Consider the following 21,322-nt stretch of genomic DNA (forward strand, 5'->3'; position numbering starts at 1 on the left):
GACGTTCCGTTTCTGCACGCCGGGCGCCCAGACCGCGATCCTGGGCGCCGGGCGGCCAGACTTCAATCCTGGGCGCCGGGCGACCAGACTGACGTCCCGTTTCTGCGCGCCGGGCTCCCAGACCTTGATCCTGGGCGCCGGGCGGCCAGACCCGGCTCACCGAGGGCTTCGATTTGATATCTTGATCGTTTTCTGGGTCCTCACGGTTTGAGAGAACAGCCTCTTTGAAGTTCCAAAGCAGTTTCCTTTGCGTTCGGCCTGCCCAAACTTAGATCAATTCCCGTGACTTCCGTATACTTTCGTATGGTCGTGTCATCTCAGCTACAGACATAGTGTCTCTCGGTTCATCTCGATTGAAGTTATCATCGAAGTTTTACGACTAAAACTGAGAAGGTTGTTTTTCTCGTAAAGTGTATCATGTAAAACAAGAACGATCGACTTGAACTTCGATTCTTTAAGCTATACGATTTGTTTTGCGGAGAAAGACAATCTTTCCGAGAAATCGTATAAACGTTCAACTTGAAACATGCCTACGGACTCACTTACGAATTTAAGGGTTCAAGCCCAACAAAGCTATGACGGTTTATTCTATTTCCCGAAAATAGGATAAATGTCAAGTTTCCGAGGATAAATGTAAAGTTTCCTGATAAACATGTAGATCGACGTAAATAGAAAAAGCCCGATTCGCGACAGATCTGGCCCAAAGAGAGGATAGACCGACATAGGAGGACTTTATAAAGAAGCTTGGGGCAATGAGAAGAGAGGAGAGAAAATCCGAAAATTGAGAGAGGAGAGAGCAGATCCGAGATTTTAGACTTAGAGAATTTAGAACTTAGGTGGTTAGACTAGCAAGGCAGGACCTAGAACATCTGGTCACCTCTTGTTCTATTTTCATCTTGTCCGCAGACTTCCGTTCCTCTCTGAAGGATCTAACGATTCTTCTACTTAGAGTTCCGCACATAGAATCCCTAGGCATTATTCTCGACATGCCTGTTTCTATGACCAACGCTCATACTAGACGAACTCCGCCAGGCAGTTCGATCTCTTGTTCAAATCTTTCAAACTGAAATACGTCCGACTTGATCCTCGAAAGGGGTACGTAGGCAGCCTTTCTTAAGTTCCAGTCCCAAATCTTAACAAAACTTTTTCGTATCTTTTTCGTCTTTTGTCATCGAGCCGCGACTAGATTAGGGTTAAGATTTTGAGAAGGCAAGAACTAGGAAAATCGCAGACAGTTCTCGCAGTCAAAGCTTTTATAATCTTTTATAATCATCGCACCGCTCTTACGCAAATTCGAAACATAGATCTGCTTTCCGTAAAACTTGTTTTGTTATCTTTCTATATTTTCCGTATTTATCCGGACACTTGTCGTTTGCTATCGCAGAGAATCCAGACCTTCAGGGAAAATCGGGTTAACTTGGCTTCCCTCCGGCTTTTTATTCATTTAAATCGACGGTGTGAATTTCGGTTCCCACAAGGGATTAGCCCCAACTATAAATTGCTAAGTTGTGATATTAATTGATAAGATTATCATAATGCATGTTTCTAGAGTAGCTAACTAGAACTTTGATCTAGGGAGTTGTAGGGACAAGTGAGAACTTATAACTCACCCTGAATCCATCCTCATCAAGCTAGAAACGTTAGAGTAAGGCTAGTGCTGATTTAAGAAGCCTAGTGAGCACATTCAACCCACGCGCAAAGCTTGACAGAAGTGCGTCAATCGATATTCCTATAGAATAATCGATCAACACTTTCTATTGGTCCGGCTTACTGCTGTGAAACCATTAGATCTGTCAATAGATAAGCTTAGAAAGCGAACGCCTAATGGCTTGTTAATAAGTGTTGAGCTCTATAATATCATGCATACAACTGATATGCATCTGTACGATTACAATCCTGATTACCTGAATAGAAACCCTAAGTCTAGCTATTTCATATGATTGTCTAAAACCTTATCCAAATAAACTGAGCAACCACCTTGCTCACCACATGCTGTTTGCTTTAGTCATAATCAACCTAGCATAATCATCCTGATTAGATTTATTAGGTTCCCTAGCTCCATGTGGATTCGATCCCTAAGTACTACAATTAAACCTCTTATTTGAGAGAGTACAAATCACTCCTTAGGGTTATTTGAGTGGTATCACTCTTCTTCTTCTTCAGTGTAATCCTATTCTGCATCTTCTCTCTAACTTGATGAAAAATTCTTCTAATGACTTCTTCAGTCTCCTTGGTTTCTCTGAAGAACATCTACAACCTGTGGATAAAGTAAGCTTCCTCAAATGGATTCTCAGTGGAATCCTAAGGACTCTCATAGTGAAACTATCAATCTCCTTCTCATTAGCTCCCCTCTTCAGATGCTTAGGAAGCTTCTCTTTTGTTCTCCTCAAGGTTCACCCCTCAGTATTATGCAGCTAAGGAATCCTAACAGACTGGTAGCCTTATCAACTTGCATATGCTGGTGGTCTCTGGTGGGTTAGCTTAATGTTTGGGTGGTGGCCTGAGTTCATTGATCCGTGCGATGTCGATCTTTGGTAACTGCAATCGGAATGTGAGAGGTGCTCGTCGATCTCTATGTCGATCGATGGCTGGCTCTAATGCCAATCGATGGTGACATGAAAAGGGCATGGTGGATGTGGGTGTCTGGCTGTGAATTCCTCGTGAGTCATAATCCTCACCGCATTACACGATGCAACTGACTGTGCTCTGAAAAGCTCATCGATTGGTTCTGGCTGGAGTTCGTCAATCAATGTTTGAATTCTGGCATTGATCAACACCAATACGATCTGCCGAAGCTCATCGAGCTCTCTACTTCATAATCTCCTTCCTGAAGCTTCTCCTCCTTAACCACTTGCCAAAAATCATCATCTATGATGGCATTCACGTTGTCCTTCAGTGTATCACCTCATATCCCCCTTGCTAAGGCTTCATGCCTCTTAACAGCTTCTTCTGTCTGAACTACCTGCATCTCCAACTTATTCACATGAGTGTTCAAAGTATCAAACTTTGTGTTCAGGTTGTTGTAGACAGAATCAATCTTCCCATTGAAATCCACTGTCAGCTTCTGTTGGCCTTCAAGAACCTGATCAAGCATTGCTTCGATCTTGCTCTCCTGAGTCTGTGATGCTGGATTCTGGTAAGATGAGCTTCCATAGCTCATGTTGTCGTTGCTGCTGCTGTATTTGTTACTGTAGGGTTTCTGGTACTAGGAACTCTGGTTGAAGTTACTCATTTGTCCATTGCCATAGAAGTTCTTGTTTCCACTCTGGTTTCTATATCTCTGAAATCCAGTACCACTTATGAAGTTCACATCCTCCTTTGCTTCTATTTTATCATATACTAGGTGATATTCCCGTGCAGATGCACATATATAAATATTTATAAAGTAAATATATAATGATTTTTTTTTACTTTTAGTTTTAAATTAATTTATAATTTGTATGTATAATCTATATTAATAATATTATATTATTTTAATTAGACATGATTTTAATTATGTTATATCTACTCAATTTTCTTATTTTCACAGTTGATTTAGTTATCATTTGGGTATATTGGAGTACATATATTTATCTGAATTCAACTATAATCATTTTTATTTTAAATATTCTAAAAATATGATTAATTTTCTTATTTTCATTTGCGCTTTTTGTTGTTTTAGATGTATAAATATATTTGAGGAATATTTTGTATGACTTAAGATATATTGTGCTTAAAATGACTTTAAAATAAACTAAAGTGTCTAATTCCAAATTACCTAAATTAATATAACGATAATATTCTACAGTCTCATGCATAGATAAAACTTTACAAAACAAGTAAATTTTAACAGTTGGTTAATATGTTTTGAGTCATTCTATAATTTACATTTATAAAATAATTTATTATTATTATAAAATTATATATTTGTACAATAGTCAAAGCTATGATATTAGATATAAGTTGGATGAGTCGATTCACTCATATTGTGAGTATATTGAGTTAGATATGCTCTTTCAAATTCAAACTGAAGTATAATTAGTTTTATTATAATTAAGTAAAACAAAATTAATTTTATTTATCCTTTAAATGTGCATGTATTTTCATACTATTTATCAAATTATATGTTTATTTCTTTAAAAAATTTGTATTAGAAAATAAAGCGATGATCACTAATACATTTTTGGAATCTTATTAACACATATCACTAATTACAATAATTAAAATATTGAATAAATTCTAAATAACTTTATGCCTTAGATTTATTAAATGATAAACTGAAAATTATTTTAAATAATTTTAAAAATGATAATTCTGATTTGCTTTTGTATTTTGATTATGGTTATATTAAGTTCCACAAACATAAAATTTTAAAGGAAATTATATTTTATGCTATTTAAAAATATTTTTAATGGAATGTTTTTATTTTGTGAACTTTCCTTTTTTAATGAAATCATATTATATATATACATATATTTTCATTTTTAAATTCTTTTTTTAACTTTATTAATGGTTTCCTTTATATTATATATGTTATTTGGAAAATTTTAAAAAAGAAACTAAATAATAAATTCAATAACAGTATATAAATGTAATATTTTTAATTCATTAAGGGTATCATTGTAATCAACTATCTTGAGAGATAACGTGAGCGCGACACATAGAAAACTGACTTTTCAAATAATATTATAGAGATGTCTACAGCATATGCATCATCTGCTAAGCAAACCTGCTTCCTGAGAATCTTGTGAACAATGTCTAACTTTGCTTTCACTTCATCCATCTTCTCCTTTCTAAGTATGGCTGCAGATTTCCTTCTCTCAAAATCAGTGTTCTTGGTGCTAATGCTGGATGCTAAATTCTCAATAAGTCTCACATCCTATTCTGGATTCCTAGTGTTGAAATGTCCATCACTAGTTGCATCAAGAGCCATCTGATACTGCACTGCGATGCCTCTTAAAAAAAGTGATGAGCAGTTGCACTTCATTGAATCCATGGTGTGGACAGTCTCGCTGGTAAGACTTGAATATGATCCAGGAACTCTTGAATGAATCTGCAGGTTCCTGTGTGAATGAAATAATCTTGCTCCTCAAGTCTTCAGCACGTGCCTCTTCAAATAAATTACGCAAAAATGCGTTCTTGATGTCGGTCCAGGATGTAAGAGATCCTGGTGGTAATTGTTTAAGCCAATACAAAGTCTCTCCAGCAAGTGAGTACTTGAAGAGCTTGCATAATAAGTAGTCCTTAGGGACTCCATTGACTTTGATGGCAGTTATGAGATCCTCAAACTTTTCCAGGTGGTCCATAGGATGCTCATGGGATAACCCACAGTAGGGTGTTTGACCCACAAGTATGCAGTACTGTGGCTTCAACTCAAAATCGCCTCTCTGGATAGCTGGAGGACAAATAGCTGATCTGTTGACATAGAACTGATCTGGACGGTTGTAATCAGCCAATGTTCTTGGTCGACTAGCCTCATCTACAGGTTGAGCAGTTCCTGTAGCATCAGTATCTAACTCAGGGATTACAGTCCCCTGACCATCTATCCTCTGACATGCTGCATTACGCAGATGACCTTCCCTGTCATGCAGGTTTCCATTCTCGTCATGTGTGAGAATCAATGTCGCAACCATGTCTTGCGGCTCAGTATCGATCGATGTTCGGGATGAAATATCGATGGATGTCAGATGGAAGATGTCGGTCGACGGAATAGTAGCTGCGGTCAATGGTGATGGGCAAGTGTTAGTCGACAAAATCGGTGTCTCGGTCGACGGTTGTTGGCGAGTGTCGATCGACGAACTAGTGTTGTTGTCGATTGATGAAGAGTGTCTTTCTTTTCGGATCGAACGTTCCAAGTTTGCAGGATCCTCTGAGAATAGCAATTGTGTTTTCTTGTTGTTTCTGGTACTGCTGGGCATGTACCTGAAATGACAATAATTTTTTTTTTGTCAGAAAGTGATTTAAAGAAGTAACCTAGACTAAATCAGACTAAATCTAATGGCCATCAAAGCTCCCCGGTAACGGTGCCAAATTTAATGTCACTCAAATTACCCTAAGGAGTGAATTACTCTCTCAAATAAGATGTTCAATTGTATTACTTAGGGATCGAATCCACAGAGAGCTAGGAAACCTAAACGATCTAATCCGAGTGATTAAACTAGACTGATTATGTTTTAATGTAAATAGCAGGTTGTGAGCAAGGTAGTTGCTCAGCTGGTCTGATTGAGGTTTTGACACTTAATTGGAAAACCCTAGACTTAGGGTTTCTATTCAGGTAATCATGATTATATTCCTATAGCTACTAAACAGTTGTTTGCATGATATTATAGAGCTCTGTCACTAAAAAAAAATCGATCAGCATTTGCCTTCAAGATTCGTCTATTGACTAAATATAATGACCTAAACAATCGTGTTTGATCAATTAGAAAGTGTCGATCGATGATTCTAGTGGATTATCGATTGATACACCTTTTGCACCGTTGATCGTTTATTCTATAGAAATATCGATCGACGCGCTTTAGTCATGCTTTGCACGCGGGTTGAGTAACTACTCACTAGGCTCCTTGATGAGGCCATCCAAGTAGAGGTTCCCATAATTAGGCGCGGTCCAACCACTAGGAGTGGAACCAAGGCCATAAGAGAAGGGTTCTCCAAGGCGGTCCAACAAATCCTAGATCAAGATGGACAAACCGGCCAGAACCAGCTACTGATTGAAGAGATGGTCCAATTGAAGATACAAGACCAAGCCGGTTCAATTGAAGTTCAAGACTCTGCCGGTCCAATCCAATTCAGATCACTCGGCCAGAACCAAGCCGGTTTCATCATCTCCACATTCAACCTTGGTTCAGAATCAATCTCCAATCCAACCGACCACATTGCTTCCGGTTCAGAGATATAGCCGACCACCAAAGTAAGTAGTATGTGTTGTACTCTTTTTCCTTCATCGGGTTTTGTCCCACTGGGTTTTCCCGATAAGGTTTTAATGAGGCAACATGCAACTATGAGCTTTAGTTTAGGCATCTCAACCAGCAACTGGTTTTCTATTTTATTTTAATTTTATTTTGGTTTAATACTTTGGGCATTTGTCAGCCTTTTATTTTATTTGAGAGTTGGCCATTTGTTTAGGCCTTTTTGCCATCTTGAAACCCAATAAAGGGATGGCTATAAAACTATATGTGGTGGGCGATTTTGCAGCCTCCAAGTCTTTCATGAAATTTGTTTTTCCTTTGCAAAGAAAAAATCTAAGTCTTTCTAGTGTGAGAAGCAAGAGAGAGCAGCCTGAATCTTATCAAGCTCCAACCACCAAGCTTGTGGCGATTCTTCATCCCATCAACCATCCATCGGTTTGCCTTGAGAGTGATACACATCCAGCAAGGCCAATCCCATCTTCTACTCATCATCCATCCACTGATCTATTGAGAGAGATACACATCCAGCAACAGATTCCATCACCATCTCTATCCTTTTTTATTTCTCTTGTTTTTATTTCTGTTTGCAACTTTTGTTTGATTCATTTTATAAATCTAAAATCTATAAAAATCATCTTTGTTTCCGTTCTTGTTTTATTTTCATATTTTTATTTCCTGTTATTCATTTTTATAAAACTATAAAACTCACAAAAAGTTTCTTTTGTTTCAGGTACAGTTTGGGCAGTTTTGATCCAAGCATCAAGTCCTTTCAAACCAGTACCAAAATCGACCAGAATCTTATTCTCAAAGCCACTAGTTTGCAGCCTGGTTCCCAGCCTGTAACACTCCTAGAACAGATTTCGCCTTACTCTAGCAAACCTAACTCAATAAGATAGATTTAGGAATGAGACCAACTATGAACTTGTACCTACAAATCCTAGGTCAAGGTTCTAGTTTGTTAATCGAGAACATAAGCCTTAAGAACAATCCTATTGATGAATATCACAACTAGCAATTCCATAGTTGGAGCTACTCAAATATCGCTAAGTAATTCATAACAACGACAAGGTAAATATAAAACTGCATTGATAAATAAATAGATAATAATGGAGTTCCAATCACAAATCTGTTTGGATCTCCAACTCTACTAAAATCCTAAAACCTTTGTGCTGTGAAAACAAGAGAACAAGAAAGCATTTTTTTCCTAAAACACATTTGCTAGCTATATATTTTAGGTTAAAAACTCGTCACGGGCAATCTTGTAATTTGGTGAAGTATTGGGCTATAAGTCGGGTGGAACCAAACATGCTTCTGCGCGCTTCGCTGTCGATCGATGGCGTAGGATGTGCATCGATCGATTATTGTCTCTGTATGTCGATCTTTGATGTTGCTCGATGGTCAGCTCGGATGATTTTTCCTTTTATCTACAAAGTACTCCAAAAACATCAGTTTCTTCCAAATCACTCTCCTAAACCTATAATTATACTAAATAGACTCTAAAATATAATTATTAGTTAGTAAAACTAATACGTGCTCAAATTACCCTAGACAAACTTTACTCTCATCAAAAGAGGTCAAGTTGTAGTACTTATGGATCGAATCCACAAGAAGCTGGGGAACACACTAGATCTTATTGTAACTAAGCTAGGTTGAAGATTTCAAAGACCATAAATTCCAAATAAACTTATAGCAGTGAACAAGACAAATGCTCAATTGATTGATTCGGGGTTTAACAGTTATGATGAACGCGTTAGACTTAGGGTTTCTATCCAGGTTATCAGGATTATAATGATATGAATGCTTATATGAGATGCTTGTATGATATTAAAGAACCAAACGGTAACAATAACTGTACCACTTTCATTTTCTGGGTTATCTATTACTAGATTTAATGATTTACTACATGTGCATGTCATAACAAGGAAAGCATCAATCGATGTCCTATCGGACGTATCGATCGACATAGCTTTGCGTCGAATCGATTGATGTCTCTATAGGAGAATCAATCGATGCGCCTTTAGTAACACTACAAGAAAACAAGTCCTTAACGACTACAGTTTTAGAGGTTAGTTGGTCGTAGTAAGGGTATTACGACCAACTAACTTCCAAAAATGATTGGACGTTGTCGGCTGGTCGTAATCCCTAATTAGAAGTACATTGGTCGTAATATTACGACTAACTATATTGGTCGTAACCTAGACGTAAATTTACGACTGACAACTTGGTCGTAAGTTAGACGTAAAAGAATTAGTCGTAACCTAGACGTAAAAGAATTAGTCGTAAACTAGAAGTAAATATTTAGTCGTAAAAGTGACGTAAATTACGTCTACATATTAGATGTTTCTTAGTCGTAAAGTAATTACTACTTTACATCGAGGGCAGATGTTCATTAGTCGTAAATGAACGACTACTTTACATCGAGAATAGATGTTCATTAGTCATAAAATTGAGACCAATTTACGTCTGGATATATTTATTAACTAGTTTTTATATTTTAAATAAAATCAAAATATTTTAAAATTTTTAATTTACTTTTTTAAAAACTTTATAAATTAAAAAAAAATATCTAATCATCCATAAACATAATAATATCCAAATATAAAAATATTCAAAATACAAAATAATTAAAACCGAAAAAATTAAGCATTAAGGTTTATTTCGTCAAAGAGATCGGAACCACCCTGCTCCGCATGCCGCTCTACATCCTCCTGCTCTTCCGGAGTGGGGTCGGGGTTAAAGCTGGACGTAGAGTCTGCCACGCAGACGCGAGAGACGGGTTGACGTTTGGGGTAGACTCTAGCATCAGATCGAACATATTTGCCATAGCCTTAAATTTGTCTGGTGGTCGGCTATGACTCGGTTGGCAGCTGCCAAATCCCTCCGGACAGAGGACTCTTCTTCCATTCTAGCAGCGTGTTCAGCTCTCGCCCTGGGGACATCGCTCGCAGTCCCGATCCCGACTATACGACCCTTTTTCTTCGGGACAACTTTCAATTAATAAATTGATATTAATTAGTATGTAAAAACTTAATTAAAGATTAAAAATGTATGTGTTACAAAAAAAAAGATTTAAAATGGATATAAACATAAATTTAAAAGATTGAATATTTTACCTGCTCAAAAATTTTGTCTTGTTCGATGGTGGAAAGCTGGACCAGTGCACCTTCCGGATTTTGTTGCGACAACTGAGTCTGGACCTCCTGAATCTACATCGTTGTAGATCCTCTCTGCTCGAGGATGGGAAAAGTGCCATCAGAATGCTGGTGGGTCGTCTTGAATAGTCTGGCCAGAGATGGTGGTGCTCCTTCTTGAGCAGCCTATATTAAAAAAAATATCAAATGAATTAAACTAGCACATTTAATAAATATTTAATCATTATATATTAAATAAAAATTAAGAAAGATAAAAAAATTACAATTTTCAGTGCCATTCTGGCGTGTGGAGTTTGTTCGAAGTATGAAGTATTGGCAGGTTACCATCGGCATCACGAGTCAGCCGGGCCGCAGAGCAAGTGAGAGACCTTCATACTGAGTCAGGCAAATTCTAGTAAGCCTTCAAGCCAGTCCAAACGTCATTGCTGCGGTATGTTTCTTTTGCGTCATCCCCCATAACCTTGTACGTCTCCTTCCAGTCGCCAACAATGTTCTTGATGCGAGCCATCGCCTTTTGTTGAATTTTTCCTTCACCTTTTCGTTGACACCAATAGACCAATTCCGTTTTTGCTACAAAAAAATCATGAAAATAAATTTTAACTAATCAAATTATTATTTTAAATAAAAAAAAATTAAATTAAAAACTAACCGCGAAGCACTTGAACCAAGTAATGCGAACGTGCTCCGGTGTAAGAGACCAGATCGGATGCACTTCCCATAAGTTTGACTTGATGATATCTCCAATGCTCTGTCCCATACAATTGTCCGAGAAAAACATTCAAAATTTTAAAGAATACATATATTTAGACCAATATATATAATTAATTAATTGTTATATATAAAATTAAAACTTAATTTAATTTATTAAAAATTAATTACCAAAACGTGTAGGGGGGTCGATTTGGATCGACTTCTACCTCCGGCACCGGAACCGGAAAACATAAATGAAAACATAAACATAAAATTAACTCTGGTTTCTAAATTTATATCTGAAATAATCAAACCGAACTAAGAACCAAACGGATACCTGAATATATAAAATATTAGTTATATATACAGATAACACAACTAAATATATTTAGAATTTAAAAACTACTAAAATATCTTAAAATCTTTGAAAAAAACTAAATTATTATAATGTATCTGAAAGTATCTAGATATTTTTATTTGAAATTTCCGAAGTAACCCAAAATATCCAAATAATTGATCTGTATCATTATAATTATTCTACATTTTATCTAAAATACCTGATATTTAACCTTAATTACATAAACTATCCAAAATAGCTGAATCAAGACCAAATGAGAATATAAATTTTCATTTATGTTTTCCGGTTCCTAGTTTTACTATCTGAATTGAAACGAATCTGAAACTACAAAATCAAAACATAAACCAAAGTAAATGGATCTTCTCTAGCCTCTACCCGAACTATCCGTTATTCGAAATGTCCAGACTTATTTGTTCCAACGTTCTTAAAAAAAATACAACTTGCTTAGTCTCTTGTTGCCAATGATAGTTAGAGAATTCTTTCATGTACTTGTCCATTACATTCTCTTAATATTGTCAATAGCTAGTGCCAAAGCTTTAGTAGGAATAACATGCTCTCCTTGTATTCGTACATTACATTCTCACCATATTAAATAAAATTGTTGCTTAAAGTGTGTATTTTACTAGAAAAATTGAAAGGGTATGGGATCAGTAGTCGAGTCTTGGGAAATATTCACTATATGGTCTCAAATCACTGTGTGCTTATCCTTCTTCAGATTTTCATTGAATAACAATTTCTTGTCTCAACAATTAATTATCGTGACATAACAAGCATAAAGGTGAGATATAGCAATTCCAACTAACAATTGCGATTCAATCAAAACAAAAAATATAACCATTATGTCCTATTTTGCTAGACGATTGTGCATTATGAACCATTAACACGCAAAAGGCATAAAGAGCAAGTATTTGGTAAAGTTCAAAATCCTACCGACAAACACAACAAACTGAGCAAATTTCTACATTTTTCGCCACAAATGCAAGTGTAATAATTGCCAAAAATATCAACTTAACAAGGTGATGTTGTTTCTACTATGAAATTATTGGATAATATATGTTTTTGTTTTATATTATTGTATAATTTACAATAAGTATTGTAAATTATTGTATAATCTTTGTTTTTGTTTGTTTAATCTATGTAATTATCGTCTGGAACATTGATCTTACTTGCCATATCAGCAATGGACTCTTAACACCTTGACCATCAATGGTTTTGAAATAAAATTTATTCAACGATTCACTATTGATGGTTACCAAAAAACTTTGCACATGTGACAAAATTTATTAAAGGATAAAACTTGTATATGAAAACGCTGATAAAGATTCAGATGAAGAAAACAAAATTTTGATAGAATTTTCTTTATTGAAATATTAAACTGATTATCAACAAAAAAATTATTAGAGCAACCTTAACGGACAAAAGTCCATTTAAAGTAACTGAATCTATATTTATTATTATTTTATTCTATTTTATTAACTAATTAAGTTCTAATCTTTTTTTGAAGTGGACAACTCTCAACATGAAGTGGCTCGGGCCCGGATCTTTTGCTCGGCTCTACCAAGAAATGTGATAGTCCAGTTCAAAGGCGGATCCCTCGGCCCGACTATTGGCCTAATGGCAATGGGTCCATTAGGTCAGACCGACATCAAGAAGACCCGTGCTACGCCTATTTAAGGAAAGGAGAGAAGGAAGAGAAGGCATCTGAACGCATACATACTCAGTTGGCGGCTAGAAATAGGGGTTTACTCTCTTGTATTCTTGCCGACTTGTACTTTCCCGACCAATGCTCCTCGAGCACCGACTAACTTTCTGATCAAAATTTCCTTATTTGTAATCAAATCGTTTACCGATCTAATAAAACACTTTTGAATAAACCCACCGACAAGTTCCGTCTCCTTTTACTCGTTTAGACCAAACTCGTTTCAAACAAAAACCAAAAACCATATCTTGAAATCAAGACGAGCATGGACAATCGACGGCAAAACAATGACGAAGAACACAATATCAAAGCCAACTAACTCTGATCTAATCCAATGAGGTGCAGTCTCTAACATCAGCCGAAATCTAAGAAAGAAGAGAAGTTGCCAATATTAACCAGAACATCTTACAATTCCGTGAGAAACAACCGCACAACTGGAAACTCATAAACCTAATTTACAACAAATACCATATAATCTCACAAGAGAAGAAGGTGAAGTAGAACAAGAGCATGGAGGTGTGTCTTTTTTCGGATGGGGAGAAGCACCGCATACCGGAAAAGTAAACGAAATACATAGATGGTGACGGCTCAAAATCAAAATATGGAGAGAAGTAAGAAAAAAACATCTTTAAAATAATGTTCAGAAATAAAAAAAACAATTTTGATGTTGAAACTATATATCTTAGAATCAACTAATGCATAAAGGCAAAATTATTGAAATTAAATATATTTTATATCAAGGTTCACTTCACCACTAACAATTGCTACTACACACAACAACACATTATTAAAAAACACATAATATATTAACCAATCACATGCTATATATAGCATAATAAAAATACCAAATAGTGCTATTAACAAATAAAGATAATCACATAATTACATCATCCAAAAAATTATATTTAGCAACAATAAAACAATATTCAACGCAAAGGCGGATAAATCCCTAATATATATATTACAATATATTAGGTTGAAACCATAGAGAAAAATGTTAATAATCTATCCTTGTCTATAACATAACAATGCACTCAACCATTACATTTATTTAATGCAAATCATTACTCTAAATTAATGCAGGCTTTGTTCTTCACTTTCTACTCTATTCATGTTTTGTATTGTGGAAACTCATGAATAAGATAACAAAACAAAGTTTAAACCTTAATTTTTCCTAGTATAGTGATAGATCCATGTCCCATCGTCATCATGTTTGGTGGATAATAATCAGTAGCATTAGCTTTTTACCATTTCGAGTGAAGTAAAGAAGGTGTTAAGTGGACATGAGGTTATGGGTAAAAAAACTTGGGAAAGGCAAAAAGCAAAAAGCCCCACCCTTTAAGCACTCTCTTTTAAATGGTAATTCGTGCCTGTCAAAGCCTACACTCTGTCAGAAACACAACCCCAAAGCCACTTAACTTCATATCTTTCTCTCCTTTTTTATTTCTTTAATTTAAAGCAAAAGCTAGAAATGAGAGAGAAAGTTTGAGATTCTACAGACCCGAAGAAACCCCTTAAAAAAGAGGAAATAGCATCTAACAGAAAAAAAACATTAGTAGTTTTTGTTTGTTTGCTCTCTGTTTTCCTCTGTCTGGACATTGGGATTAAATCAACTTATCATTCTCATTCTTCCTTCTTCTTCTACTACTTCTTTGTTCTTGTGCTAAAACAAAACAAGAAAGCACAAGGAGACAAATAGAACTATCCATTTCATTACAAAACAGTCCGTACATTCTCTAGTTATGGCTTCTTCTTCTTCATTTTCTTCTTCAACTGTCACATCCAAATTTATTGGGTTTCTTCTTATTCTCTCTCTTCAACTAGACTTTTTACTTGGGTCGGATCTTCATCACAAAAACCAAACTTCCTTCAGACCCAACACGGACGTTCAGAAACTTAGAAGAATAGAAAAATATCTCAAGAGAATCAACAAGCCTTCCATCAAAACAATACACGTAACCAAACATACCTTTATTATGGAATCCTCTGTTTCTTTTTAGTTTTTAATGAGAACTTGTTTTTGTTATTATGAAACTCTAGAGCCCAGATGGAGATGTAATAGAATGTGTACCGTCTCATCTGCAACCAGCATTTGATCATCCCCAACTACGAGGGCAGAAACCACTGGTAATAAATTTTCTCTTTCACTTGTTTTATAATTTTAGGAAAGATTGAAGTAATTATATTAACCGAAGAGCGTGTGGTGTAGTGGTATGTTTGAGTGAATAGAGGTCTAGAGGATTCACATGTAGGTCAAAGCCAGAAGTTCCAACGATATATGAAAATCGATATCCTCTTGGCAGCCACAGCCACTCTGGGCCCTTCGGCGATTAGTCTTAGTCTCTACAAAACCTATCTGGTTATTGAAAGAAAAATGATTCTATATATGGAAACTTACAGGATTTGCCAGAGATGCCAAGTAGAGCAAATGAAACAACAAATGAAGAAAGTTTTAATCAGCTATGGAGTCAGTCGGGTGAAAGTTGTCCAATTGGGTCAATACCGATGAGAAGGACAGCGAAGACTGATGTTTTAAGGGCAAGATCAGTTAGACGGTTTGGTCGCAGACTGAGAAAACCAATCAGACGAGACTCCTCCGGAGGCGGTCACGAGGTAACTTCTTCCACACCTCTCTTACGCATCCATCATACGGGAGAATAGTATTGTATTCTAATGCTTTTTACACTTTAACTTTTGTTGGTTCAATAAAGCATTATATTCTCCAACAAGAGATAAAGGCATTCTAAAAATGATTCATTCAGAAAAGAAAAGGGTCTTTGAATGTTCAAACTGTGTTCTTGATATTGAAAATATACTATAAGCCTAAAATTAATTTTAAATTGTAAGAATTAAAGGTTTTGCATTAATAATTTAGTTTACATGCAGCACGCGGTCGTATTTGTTAATGGAGAACAATATTATGGAGCAAAAGCAAGCATAAACGTGTGGGCGCCACGTGTCACTGATGCTTATGAGTTTAGTTTATCTCAGATTTGGCTAATCTCTGGCTCATTTGGCCATGACTTAAATACCATTGAAGCTGGTTGGCAGGTACCCTTCGTTTTACTTTTACTATATAAGCATTATTTCTGATTGGTTATTTAAAGAAGAAAAATTTGTTGATTTAGTAACCACTAATTAGCTGATTAATATTTCGTCACTAAAAGTGTTTTTCGGCAAAAAGGGTCGTTGAGTGATAAGAATCAACCTACCTATAAGTATACTGTTTAGATCGCTTATTTACATGTTGACAAAAAAAAAAAAAAAAAAAGATCGCTTATTTATATTTTTTTTGTTTTCAAAAGTTTATATATTAAGTGCATACTTTTCATATAAACTCAAAACTATCATCATATTATACACAGTTTAATATTATAAATACGGACGGGATTTAATAGTGCTATTTCTGCGTTTCATATCTATGCTATAAGTTCAAAAGCGTAAAAAAAAGAACTCTCAAAGGAATCAATTTTTATTAATTTTTATAAAATTATTTTCGATATATTTTTCTTTAAAATAAAAAATTTAAAATAGGTGTGTAATTTCTTTTATATATGTATTAAATGTTATTATCTACTTCTTACTTTAATACAGAGAAATGTTTTTTACCTTCAAATATAGAAGAAAAGGTAACAATTTCTATTTTATAAAAATAAATATAATTAGATAATAATAGATTTTTTTCTCTCTGTTGCTATGAAAACAAATATAGAGATATGTTAGAAACGTTTTGGGGGGAACCACCCCACTCTCTAGTATATATTAGTAAGTTGGAAAAGAATGAGGTTACAGAGTGTGTTCAATTAATAATTAGGTTGGCGATTAGTGATTACTAATTTACATAACGTTTGAAATCTCTTTCAGGTTAGTCCTGAGCTATACGGAGATAACTATCCAAGATTCTTCACATATTGGACGGTAAAGACGAGTTCTCTTTTTTTCCCCTCTGTTTTTTATATATGTGTTATTATTGTGGAAACGAAATTGTATTTAATATTTTGAAAAAGCAGACAGATGCATACCAAGCAACTGGATGCTACAATTTACTCTGCTCAGGGTTCGTACAAACCAACAATAAAATTGCAATTGGTGCAGCGATTTCCCCAAGGTCCTCTTACAATGGAAGACAGTTTGATCTCGGCTTAATGATTTGGAAGGTCAGTCTTCTTTTCTTCCCTTTATTTCCCCACTTCTAAACATATTTTATCAATTTAATTCGTTGATAAAGACAAAAAAATTCCTGAAAACTTACAATATTTGACAATATACTTAATTCCTAAAAACTTAGGATTTGTCCTTATACATAGTTATTGGTCAACCCAAATAGAATATTGATCTACTTAATTTTCTTTTTCATATCAGTTTTTGATGAAAATTATGGTAGAATCAAGTCATAGTAGTACGTGCATGTGATGTTTTGAATTTACCAATAACCTTCGATCAACATTTACATGAATCGGAGTGTGTAGTTTAGCGCATTAACAGGTGTCCTGTTCTTCTTTTCTTCCTAGATTTTATCAAGAAGTAGAAGTTGACGACCCGCTATTACAATTTTAAATCTTTTCCTTAATTAATACTTCGTTTGTGTTTGCTTCACAAACTTAGGCCATTCACTTGGCAAAAAAATAAAAATAAAAACTTAGGCCATTATGATAAGTAAATAAAAAAAATGAAGCACTAAGACCGACACACATTAAGTCAATAGCGCATAATACGCTACGCATATGTTTGCTAAAAATCTTAGTTTTAGCCGACACATTAAAAAGATAAGCTTACCACACAACTATTAATTTGACCTCCTCCAACCATTTTCTCATTGTCTTTTTAAATATGTTTTCATCTACTTTTCTTTATCTCATTACATAAATCTACTTTTTAACACATGACATATATAAAATATACAATGAATAGTATAGTACTGTTTAAGCCCCTCCAACAATTCTTTCATTGTGTTTTGAAAAAATATGATTTCATGTACTTTTCTACTTTTTAAGACGTGACATAAATATAATATATACATATGAACAGTACTATACTAATTATGCCCTAGGGGTCAGCGAATGGTCGCATATATTTTATATGTTTGTACGAATGATGCATTAATTTCTTTAAGAGATTCGCAAGATGTATTTTCTAACCTTCAATCACTAAGTTATATTTTCCGTGCTTTGATCTCATCAGAATTTATGATATTGCAAATTATTTTTCGATACGTTATATAATATTTCACTAATCAAACTCAAGATCATAATCTATGTTAGAGCTCACATCAACACTCATTTGGGTACGTCTGTTTATAGCGCTCTGACCGTCTATCGATAATAGGTTTTTTACGTCTATTCACACGATCCATGGATCTCATTATGTACTATGGACTGTATTTTAAATTTTTGGAATCTTAAAAGATTTGTTTAACTAATTCTGCAATTACCATATTAAGTTTTTCGTGTTTTGAATTCACTTTTATGATGTTGTGAATTTTTTTTTTGAATTGAAGATGTGAATTACTTCCCAATAAATTATTCATTTTTCCTGTATTTTAACTCAATCACGCTTAACTTTGAAGTTTCTTTTAGATACGTGACCAAAAAGAAAAAAACACTTTAATATAGATAACTAAAGCAAATCTTTTAAATATTTCGATAAGATGTTACACAATATTTATACCAATCTTTCATGGTAATTATTTGAGGCTATAATTTTTTTTATCGTACACATAACGTATAGAGAAACCAACAGAACATATTAACCTAAAAAAATATACAACTCATCATGCGTAAAGGAATTGTTGTTAATTCAGTAAGCGGCCAACCGTTGGGATAGATCCACAGGTGTTATGCGGTTTCTCTCTCCGCTCTCAGCTACTAAATATATCCCACAATTTGATCCTTGTGAATTTTGTCTTTGCAAAAAAAAAAAAAACTCATCAAACAAATGAAAATCACCCCTTGAAATGCTTAACTTTTACAATACGGCGAGCCACATTAAAATTTGAATACAAGCAAATCTTTTGGGAAACGAATAAAGAAAGGAACCAACCTCGAATTTGTGCAAGAAAATCTAGTCGAAAATGAATTTAAACAGTTATTTATAGTATTCAAAATTGTAATAGATACTAGATTTTCAGTTTATGTCGGTTGATTAATACAATATAATATTTTCCAAAAAAGGAACCAAATTCAAATTTCATAAAGGGAGTAATAAAAAAAGATAACATCAGTTTGTTTGGAAAAACATTGTTGATTTATGCTTCATTCGTTTTTCTAATAGATGATCTCTTAAAAGTAGACACTTAAGATGATATTTAATTATATCCTTTTTTCTAAACAAAATCATCATTAACTATATACATACTTATAATCTGAGCAATAGAAGAGTAAACTACATTATATCATTGGTCATATAAAATTAATTTTACATACATTTTACTTTGAAAATTAAAAATGTCATCTATTTTGGAACAAAAAAATTCTCTAAAACATCAAGTAATTAATAAAGGTAAGGAGTAAAAATGCTCGATTTGGTAAGAGCCCTAAATTGAGGATATGAAATTGATGACATAAACTTCATCGCATCAAACAAAACCTATATGGAATATTACGTTGATCTCCCTTAGTGTATACAAAAATATATTTTTAAGTTCACAAAATGTCACTTTAATATTTCAACCACAAGTCTAAAAATGATGGAAAAATATTTATTTATTAATTACATTTATTCAATAAGCAGTGACTTGATTAAAAAATAGAATAGCTTTTTAATGTCAACCTAAAAAAAACAATACTGATTGTTTAGAGGCAAAAGTAGAAGCAATCACTAAGCAAAAACATGATGATAACATGCCAGATGTTGAGTTCACTAATTAAGAAACTACAGTATATATTCATAATTTCTTAAATATAATCGTAGCCAGCTTTTACCCCAAAAGCATTTTGGGTTTCGTAGTTTTTTTTGATATTATATTGTTCTCTCAATTATACTGTCCTTTTTTTTTTATTTCTTGGAGCTAAACGTGGTGTACCCAATTATGGTTAATTAAACATAACGTAGGATCCGAAACATGGGCATTGGTGGCTTGAATTAGGAAATGGACTTCTTGTGGGCTACTGGCCAGTCTTTTTATTCAGTCACTTGAGGAGTCATGCAAGTATGGTTCAATTTGGCGGCGAAGTTGTGAACAGCCGGTCAAACGGCGGCCACACGGGAACACAGATGGGAAGTGGCCATTTCGCAGATGAAGGCTTTGAGAAAGCTGCATACTTCAGGAACTTACAAGTTGTAGACTGGGACAACAATCTCTTGCCTCTGAGCAATCTCCATGTTTTGGCTGATCACCCAGCTTGTTATAACATCAGACAAGGCAAAAACAATGTATGGGGGACTTACTTTTACTACGGAGGACCTGGTCGAAACCCTCGATGTCCTTGACTAACCTCAAACGATGAAATGAAATATTTTGTGTGAATTAGTGCTATAATCCTGTTATTAAGATTTTTATTTTCTTTTAATTAGATTGTTTTTTTTTTCTTTTGTTCTCTTTCTTTTCCTGAGATTTGTTTTTTCAGAAACATTAACAGTAATATTGATGTGAAAATATATATATTTTTCTGTTTGGAGAATTTTTTTCAACATCAGTTTTAAAAATTTTCTATCTGGAGATTTGTTTTTAAATGCCGAATATATTTATCTTTTGAAACTTTGTCCACAGGTAGGCATACCCTGATCCGTAATTCAATTTGTTTTAAAAGAACCATAATTCTAATATACTATATTTATTTAATATATTTATTTATTTATTTATTTTTCTTTCCTTAAACATCACAACTAGAATAGTTTGAGATTTGCTAACATCTCTCTAAAGAAAGCTCAGTTTATCTTCTTGACGGTGGCTGGCACCGGAGCCGGACTTTTTCTTTTGGTTTGTCCGTTGTTTATGATGAAGCCAAGATCGATGAAGCTTGGTGGAACCAGATCTTTTTGAGAAGCTTGTTGGTTTTTCCCATGATGGCGGTTGCGAGAGTTGCATGCATCTCTTTGCTTCTGGATTTGGCTTCTCTCTCTGTTTCATGGTGTTATCCCATCTTTATCATTCTCTTGGTGTTTGATCCTTGTCCAGCTTTGTTCTAGCTTTGTTCATCTTTGATTGTCTCCAAAGTTGCATGCTTGTCTCTCCTTGGTGATCTCTTTGGTTCCCCTCCGATTCGTTCACTACAAGAAAACACGGGCTTAGCGACGAAACTTAGCGACGAAATAATTTTCTCGTAAAATTACGAGGCCTTTACGAGAAAGTTACGTGAAAAGACAATAAACACGTTATTTCGTCGTTAATTAACGACGAAAGGGTTTCGTCGTAAACCAAACGTAAAGGAACGTCGTTTTACGAGGAAACTGCATTTCGTCGTAATGAACACGTAATACTTAACGTGTAATTAACGAGGAAAATATTTACGTGGTTTTTGCGAGTTCAACCTAATTTTAGGTGACACACGTTTTTTATCTTGTCTAACTACCCATATTTCGTCGTTAATTCGTAGTA

At 34.6% G+C, this 21,322-nt stretch overlaps 1 protein-coding gene, 1 long non-coding RNA gene and 1 other non-coding gene across 3 annotated transcripts; 2 read left to right on the top strand and 1 right to left on the bottom strand.

Annotated features, from left to right (window-relative positions):
• Positions 1-14,492: 14,492 nt before the first annotated feature.
• Positions 14,493-15,189, bottom strand: LOC130500329 (uncharacterized). Its single transcript, XR_008938934.1, has 3 exons — positions 14,977-15,189; positions 14,756-14,892; positions 14,493-14,630 (listed from the first exon to the last, which is right to left on the bottom strand). It is a non-coding gene; the product is annotated as an uncharacterized LOC130500329 (long non-coding RNA).
• LOC108823326 (uncharacterized) lies at positions 14,529-20,405 on the top strand. Its single transcript, XM_018596502.2, has 7 exons — positions 14,529-14,741; positions 14,827-14,913; positions 15,187-15,399; positions 15,673-15,837; positions 16,651-16,704; positions 16,797-16,943; positions 19,837-20,405. Exons 1-7 carry the CDS (start codon positions 14,529-14,531, stop codon positions 20,212-20,214), a joined length of 1,257 nt encoding a protein of 418 aa, XP_018452004.2. The 3' UTR covers positions 20,215-20,405.
• On the top strand, positions 18,506-18,669 carry LOC130500568 (small nucleolar RNA snoR143). The gene has a single exon (XR_008939188.1). It is a non-coding gene; the product is annotated as a small nucleolar RNA snoR143 (small nucleolar RNA).
• Positions 20,406-21,322: the final 917 nt, after the last annotated feature.

The sequence above is a fragment of the Raphanus sativus genome, chromosome 9, assembly GCF_000801105.2.
Source record: "Raphanus sativus cultivar WK10039 chromosome 9, ASM80110v3, whole genome shotgun sequence".
Classification (NCBI taxonomy): domain Eukaryota; kingdom Viridiplantae; phylum Streptophyta; class Magnoliopsida; order Brassicales; family Brassicaceae; genus Raphanus; species Raphanus sativus.